Here is a 7,500-nt window from a genome sequence, read left to right as displayed (position 1 = left end):
CTTGATCTTCCTCCTGAATTTGTCCAGTTCACTGTTGTTCTGTGTCCCTCGGCCTGACAGTTAGCAGGACGTCCGAGGACTTCAGAGATCAGCACACACTTGGATTTCTACACCCGCCGTGTGTCTGCGCTGCTGCCCCGTCTACACCCATACTGCATGTCTCCTGTCCGGCCAGCCACAAGAGAGGAAGATGCGCTCTGATCATAATGAAATCCACCTGCTGCCGAGGTGTAAGACTCCAAACGTGTCCTGTGCCGACCAAGAACAAGCTCACCTGGACAAATGGTGCAATAGAACAACTCCAGGAGTCCATGTCCTCACTGACCTCACACCTGTGAGTCTGGCATCCCAACAAAACTGTTTCCTGACAACAATCCGAGGAGCAGAAAAGGGGAGTGCACAAGAAAGCTGGAGGCGGCGTTTTCCTGTGGTCCTGTGAGGGAGTCATGGAGAGGCCGTGACGTGATGATGGCCAGAGCCAAACCAAGCATCGGTACAAGATCTAAAGCTGCTGCTAATGCTGCTAAAGCTAATGCTGCTGCTAATGCTGCTAAAGCTACTGCTACTGCTAATGCTGCTGAAGCTACTGCTACTGCTAATGCTGCTAAAGCTAATGCTGCTGCTAATGCTGCTAAAGCTACTGCTACTGCTAATGCTGCTGAAGCTAATGCTACTGCTAATGCTGCTGAAGCTACTGCTACTGCTAATGCTGCTGAAGCTAATGCTACTGCTAATGCTGCTGAAGCTACTGCTACTGCCAATGCTGCTGAAGCTAATGCTACTGCTAATGCTGCTGAAGCTAATGCTACTCCTAATACTGCTAAAGCTACTGCTACTGCTAATGCTGCTGAAGCTAATGCTACTCCTAATACTGCTAAAACTACTGATACTCCCAATACTGCTAAAGCTAATGATACTCCTAATACTGCTAAAACTACTGATACTCCTAATACTGCTAAAACTACTGATACTCCTAATACTGCTAAAACTACTGATACTCCTAATACTGCTGAAACTGCTGCTCTTCCTAAAGTTTCTGCCAAATCTGCAAAGATCAATAACTTTTCAGATGTTTTGATCACAGCGACACCTGATGATGATGATGATGATGATGATGATGATGATGATGATGATGATGATGATGGAATCCTTCACTACTGCCAATCAAAACAAGTCGTTGCTAAGAGCGGCAGCAGAGATGGCGGCTGTTCTCCTCGCCACTCAAGGACCCGATGGACTGAAAGACTCTCACAGACTGTGGCATCCATGTCTGAGTGTGCTATGTAACTGTGTGTGTGTGTGTGTGTGTGTGTGTGTGTGTGTGTGTGTGTGTGTGTGTGTGTGTGTGTGTGTGCGTGCGCGTGTGTGTGTGTGTGTGTATGTATGTGCGTGTGTGCGTGTGAGCATGAAAGTGTGATAGGTCAGACATGCCAACAGAACAGCTGAGAGGTTACAGTACAGTGAAACTTCATATGGCCTTTCCAAAGACTTTACTGTACACACACACACACACACACACACACACACACACACACACACACACACAATCAAAATACTAAACTGCTGCACAAATTACTCCTCCTACTATTACTACTACTGCTAGAGATACTGTTACTCTTAATACTGCTAAAGCTAATGCTACTCTTAACAGTGCTAAAGCTAATGCTACTCCTAATACTGCTAAAGCTAATGATATGCCTAACACTGCTAAAGCTAATGCTACTCCTAATACTGCTAAAGCTAATGCTACTCCTAATACTGCTAAAGCTACTGTTACTCTTAATACTGCTAAAGCTAATGCTACTCCTAACACTGCTAAAGCTACTGTTACTCTTAACAATGCTAAAGCTAATGCTACTCCTAATACTGCTAAAGCTAATGCTACTCCCAATACTGCTAGAGCTAATGATACTCCCAATACTGCTAGAGCTACTGTTACTCTCAATTCTGCTAAAGCTAATGGTAAAGCTAATGTTGAAAGTACTGTTATCCTAATCCTCCTAATCCATCCTAAACTACTTTTTTCCTACTAAAACCACACGACCGTTACCCCTGACACTATTGCTAAAAATACTTTGTCTTACTGCTCCAAATACTCATACGATTCCTGTACAGTGCTACAATAAAGCTAACACTGCTAACAGTGCCACTGCTTAATGTGTAAATGCAGTTCATGAACAAGTTGTGGAGCTTTTATTGTGGAATTCAGAGTCACCTGATTCAAGTTTTCAGCTCAGTTTATCAGTTTATCACCAAAGAGGCGACACAAGGACTTCACATCCTTTCAGTCATTCGCTGTGTGTCTGTCTCACCTGTCTGTCTGTCTGTCTGTCTGTCTGTCTGTCTGTCTGTCTGTCTGTCTGTCACCTGTCTGTCTGTCTGTCTGTCTGTCTGTCTGTCTGTGTGGACTTTGTCCTCCTGCATGCTGTTTGCCTCGTGTGCTTTGTTCAGCTCTGCTCTTCGGCACTTTGACCTTCAGGCAGCTGAAGTCAAACTCTGGAGGTTTTGGTCTTTAGCATCAGACAAAAAATCAAATCCAGAATCAGCCGTGCAGATCTGATCTGATCTGATCTGATCTGATCTGATCTGATCTGATCTGATCTGATCTGATCTGATCTGATCTGATCTGATCTGAATGGATCTGATTTAACACCCAGAATGTCAAAGCCCCCCGAAACCATCTGTAAACTAACTAGCCTTTCAAAATAAAAGAAGGAAGTGAGCCAGGTTCAGTTTCAGAGCAGAGCGACAAACAGACAAACAGGAAACAGTCTCTCAGTTTACCAACCAGAGCGAGGACTCGCTCCCTCTGCAACCTACCTGAGTCCTGCTGTCAGAGAAGAAGGGGGGGTCGTCTTTGGCCGCCTGTTCGTCCGTCTGACTGTCCGACTGACGTGGAAAGTGTCCCTGTGTCATGCTGCGGGGTTTTTATAGACGCTCCCTTACGGGGGGGAGGCGGGTGGAGAGGCAGGGAGCGTCTGCAAAGGACGGACTGCAGGAAAACAGAAAAGCCTGCAGCACGAAGAGCTGTGATCCCGAGTCAGTGCTGTGGGAAACGTCTAAGCTGCTTCACAGGCTGCAAAACTGCTGCACAAACTGCACCTGCACTGCACACCTGCACCGCACACACCTGCACCGCACACACCTGCACTGCACACACCTGCACCGCACGCACCTGCACTGCACACACCTGCACTGCACACACCTGCACCACACACACCTGCACTGCACACACCTGCACTGCACACACTTGCACCACACTGCACGCACCTGCACCACACACACCTGCACTGCACACACCTGCACCGCACTGCACGCACCTGCACCACACGCACCTGCACTGCACACACCTGCACCGCACTGCACGCACCTGCACCACACACACCTGCACTGCACACACCTGCACCGCACACACCTGCACTGCACACACCTGCACCGCATGCACCTGCACTTCACTGCACGCACCTGCATGCACCTGCTGACGGTCAGCAGCGTCAGCGGACTCTCAGCAGAGCAGTTGAGGCTCAGCAGTATGGTCGCAGTAATACTACATATTATCTCAGTGTGTCAGCAGGAGTGATAGTAGCAGCTGTTTGCAGTGCTTGAACAGTATTAGCAGAAGTACTTATAGTATTGGCAGTATTTGTGTCATCAGTACTTGTAGTGATATAATTAAGGCTGTACTGACATTAACAGCAGTATTTGCAGTAATAGTAGCAGTAGTAACAGTCGGAGCAGTATTACTGGAAGCAGTATCACTGTTAGTAACAGTAACAGTTGTAGTGATACTTTCTGCAGTATTAGCAGTGTCAGGGTACCTTCAGTAGTGCAGTATTACCTGATAGTGCCGCGTTGGCAGTATCAGTATGAGCATCTCTGAACATGTGTGCAGATGTGGATTACTGCATCGCAGTACAAATGATTTTTAGTACTGAAGAAGAACAAACTGCATTACAGTATTTCATGTATCTTTACTGTCACACTGGTATTATTGAATACTTGTGTGACGGTCCCTAACTCAGATGGAGAAGGTCAAAGTTCACCTAAAGGGGAAATGTGAGCGCTTACCCTTTACACTCACCTTTAACTGTACTGCACACACACTGTGAAGACACACTGCAGCCTGTCCAGTGTCCCTGTAGCCTTTACTGCAGCTAAATATAACCACACATGACCGCAGGCGGCTCATCGCTTTCATGCGTACTGCTTTATTTTACTCCTCCTGCAGTATTCGCTCTGCTGACATCCTCCTTTTCACTGTCACTGACACAACTTTTCTGTATTTGAACGTGACTCAGTTCTGCATGCAGACTACACTGTAGCTGTAACTTCACAGTAACTGCAGTAGTTGTAGTAAAATGTGTGTGATGGCAGAAGTACAGTAGTACTTCGACAAGCAGTGGTGGAGGTAGTATTTAAAGTAGTAGCAGTAGTAGCTGTGGTTGTAGAAAAGATATTTTCAAAAAGGTTGCAGCTACTTCAATGACCTGTTTAAAGCACCACCCAGCAGCACACAGCGAGACACAAATCAAACCCACCCACGCAGGGCGGGACCAACAGGTGCATGCTGGGTCTGGCTAACATGCTAGCACTGCTAACATGCTAATGGTGGATCGTCCAGCAGCGTGACCTTAACCCCCCTCAACCAAACGCCAAACCAAGTCCTCGAGAGGCAGCAACGTCCTCGAGAAGCAGAGATGTCCTCGAGAGGCGGCGATGTCCTCGAGAGGCGGAGACAGGAAGTCACACACAGAAACAAACTCTCAGAGCGGTTTTGAGAATTAACACGTTGGTCTTTTTATTTTCAGTGTATTCTTTGTTTGCACAGGGCTGTGATTGGACACCGGTCCGTGTCCGCTGTAAAAAATGTAACACTGGCTGTCTGCTTCTAACGCAGCCACACACGGTGCGTTCAGGTGCATCAGTCACACTTTAACACTTTAGATTCATCACTAATGACAGAAAGACACCTGGAAGGTCAAAAGAACTAACATTCAACTAAAAAAGCTAATTTTCTTTAGCTGGGACGCAGAGGGACATGGGTGGCAGCCATCTTGTTTGGTGGGTGCTGAGCGGGATGGTGGCCATCTTGTCTCACATCCCGGAGTCCCTCAGGTACTTAACAACTTTGTACACCTTCTTGACCAGCTGTCCTCCCTGAGCGTCTTTGGTGCCCAAAGCTATGACTAAAGCTGTGGAGACAGACAGACAGACAGACAGACAGACAGACAGAGAGAGAGAGACAGACAGACAGACAGACAGACAGACAGACAGACAGACAGACAGACAGACAGACAGACAGACAGACAGACAGAGAGAGAGAGAGAAACAAACAGGTGAGACAGGACGGACAAATTTTCATTTATTTAAAAACAACACAAGAAAAGCGTCCAGAGACAAGTTGAAATTGATCGAATGACTGGCTGCTGGTCTGTCTGAGTGTCTCCTCTCTCCCTGTCTCCCCCCCCCCCCCCTCTCTCTCCCCTCTCTCGTTGTCTCTCTCCCTCTCTCTCCCTGTCTCTCCCCTCTCTCCTTGTCTCCCCTCTCTCCCTGTCTCCCCTCTCTCCCTGTCTCTCCCCTCTCTCCCTGTCTCCCGTCTCTCCCTGTCTCTCTCCCTGTCTCCCCTCTCTCCCTGTCTCTTCCTGTCTCCCCTCTCTCCCTGTCTCCCTCCCTGTCTCTCTCCCTGTCTCTTCCTGTCTCCCCTCTCTCCCTGTCTCCCTCCCTGTCTCTCTCCCTGTCTCTTCCTGTCTCCCCTCTCTCCCTGTCTCTCCCTGTCTCCCTGTCTCTCCCTCTCTCCCTGTCTCTCCCTGTCTCTCTCCCTGTCTCCCCTCTCTCCCTGTCTCTCTTCTCTCCCTGTCTCTCTCCCTGTCTCCCCTCTCTCCCTGTCTCCCTTCTCTCCCTGTCTCTCTTCTCTCCCTGTCTCTTCCTGTCTCCCCTCTCTCCCTGTCTCTCTCCCTGTCTCTCTCCCTGTCTCTTCCTGTCTCCCGTCTCTCCCTGTCTCTCTCCCTGTCTCCCCTCTCTCCCTGTCTCTTCCTGTCTCCCCTCTCTCCCTGTCTCTCTCCCTGTCTCTCTCCCTGTCTCCCCTCTCTCCCTGTCTCTCTCCCTGTCTCTCCCTGTCTCCCCTCTCTCCCTGTCTCTCTCCCTGTCTCTCCCTGTCTCCCTGTCTCTCCCTCTCTCCCTGTCTCTCCCTGTCTCTCTCCCTGTCTCCCCTCTCTCCCTGTCTCTCTTCTCTCCCTGTCTCTCTCCCCTCTCTCCCTGTCTCTCCCTCTCTCCCTGTCTCCCTGTCTCTCTCCCTGTCTCTTCCTGTCTCCCCTCTCTCCCTGTCTCTCTCCCCTCTCTCCCTCTCTCCCTGTCTCCCCCTCTCTCCCTCCTTGTCTCCTTGTCTGTCTCCGTCCCATGTGTCTTACCCTGGTGGCTCCTGCCGACACACACTGAGTAGCAGTGGCCTTGCTCGTCCGCTTTCGTCTTCAGGTTCAGGGCGTAGCAGGTCTCGTCCTCCATCTGGTCTCGGAGCAGCATGCACTTCCGTCCCCCGATGACGGGGCCAGAGGCGCTGAAATTCGACCGGTCGCCGACCAGCCTTTTAATTTCCTCTGCCTGGGAGAGAGAGACATGCAGACAGACAGGCTGGTTATGAAGATATCTGCCATATATAAACCAAGCAAGGGCTGATGGGGGGCGCTCCACATTCCCAGGCCCCCTGAACTACCCACAGCAGATTGACACAATGACGCCCCATCACCACCGCCATACTGACACGCCTCCACGCCGGCGACAGCTGTGGCCACCGCCACGATGGTTTTGAGCTGTCCGTCCGTCCATGTGTACATACGTCCTTCTGTCCTATTGTCCTGAAGGTGACTATAGATGTTCAGATCTTCTGAGCTGCCGTTGAATGTGTCTGTGAAGCACTTTTAAGTTTGTAGCTTCTCTGCAGCAGCGTCCATGTTTGCTCCCGTTAGCAGCTCCTATTAGCAGCTCCTGTTAGCATTAGCAGCTCCTATTAGCAGCTCCTGTTAGCAGCTCCCGTTAGCAGCTCCTGTTAGCAGCTCCTGTTAGCATTAGCAGCTCCTATTAGCAGCTCCTATTAGCAGCTCCTGTTAGCAGCTCCCGTTAGCAGCTCCTGTTAGCAGCTCCTGTTAGCAGTGTAACCATGAAGCGTCTTCGGGGGCCTCTGAAGTGTGTCTTTTCTAACTGGATTTCTGGATTATTCATGTCTGTGTGTTCACATTATTCAAGTTATGACTGAGAATGAATGAATGAATGAATGAATGAATGTTTCCCTGCTGCAGCGCCACCTGCTGATGGTGTTGGTCAGCAGACAAACTATTGATAAACTGTTGTGTCACAACTTTGAGCCTGACTGAATGAACGCCCCCCCCCCCCCCCACTCTGTGAGTAACCCCCACAAACCCAGCACATGCTGTCGCTCACGTTAACGTTAACGTTTGTTGACATCTTTCAGTGCTGAATACAAATGAGTCCTCAAGCAAAAAGAGA

General features: G+C 49.4%; 2 protein-coding genes across 3 annotated transcripts in view; both read right to left on the bottom strand.

Moving 5' to 3' along the window:
- eno3 (enolase 3, (beta, muscle)) overlaps positions 1-2,903 on the bottom strand; it is a 10,276-nt gene extending 7,373 nt beyond the window's left edge. The window contains exon 1 of one of the 2 annotated variants that reach the window (XM_070993452.1): positions 2,821-2,903. The gene's annotated coding sequence lies outside the window, so the exon portion shown is untranslated. The remainder of the gene's footprint in view (positions 1-2,820) is intronic. The other variant, XM_070993454.1, reaches the window with a different exon arrangement.
- Positions 2,904-4,984: 2,081 nt separating this feature from the next.
- Positions 4,985-7,500, bottom strand: part of pfn1 (profilin 1) — a 5,907-nt gene continuing 3,391 nt past the window's right edge. Inside the window, exons 3-4 of the mRNA XM_070993431.1 lie at positions 6,408-6,597; positions 4,985-5,192 (exon numbers count right to left, since the gene is read on the bottom strand). Coding sequence (XP_070849532.1) covers positions 5,095-5,192; positions 6,408-6,597 — 288 coding nt within the window. The 3' untranslated portion in view covers positions 4,985-5,094. The remainder of the gene's footprint in view (positions 5,193-6,407; positions 6,598-7,500) is intronic.

Source organism: Chaetodon trifascialis, chromosome 23 (genome assembly GCF_039877785.1).
Source record: "Chaetodon trifascialis isolate fChaTrf1 chromosome 23, fChaTrf1.hap1, whole genome shotgun sequence".
Taxonomy (NCBI): Eukaryota; Metazoa; Chordata; class Actinopteri; order Chaetodontiformes; family Chaetodontidae; genus Chaetodon; species Chaetodon trifascialis.
The sequence above is the reverse complement of the archived record's forward strand: the minus strand, read 5'-3'. Positions and strand labels throughout refer to the sequence as shown.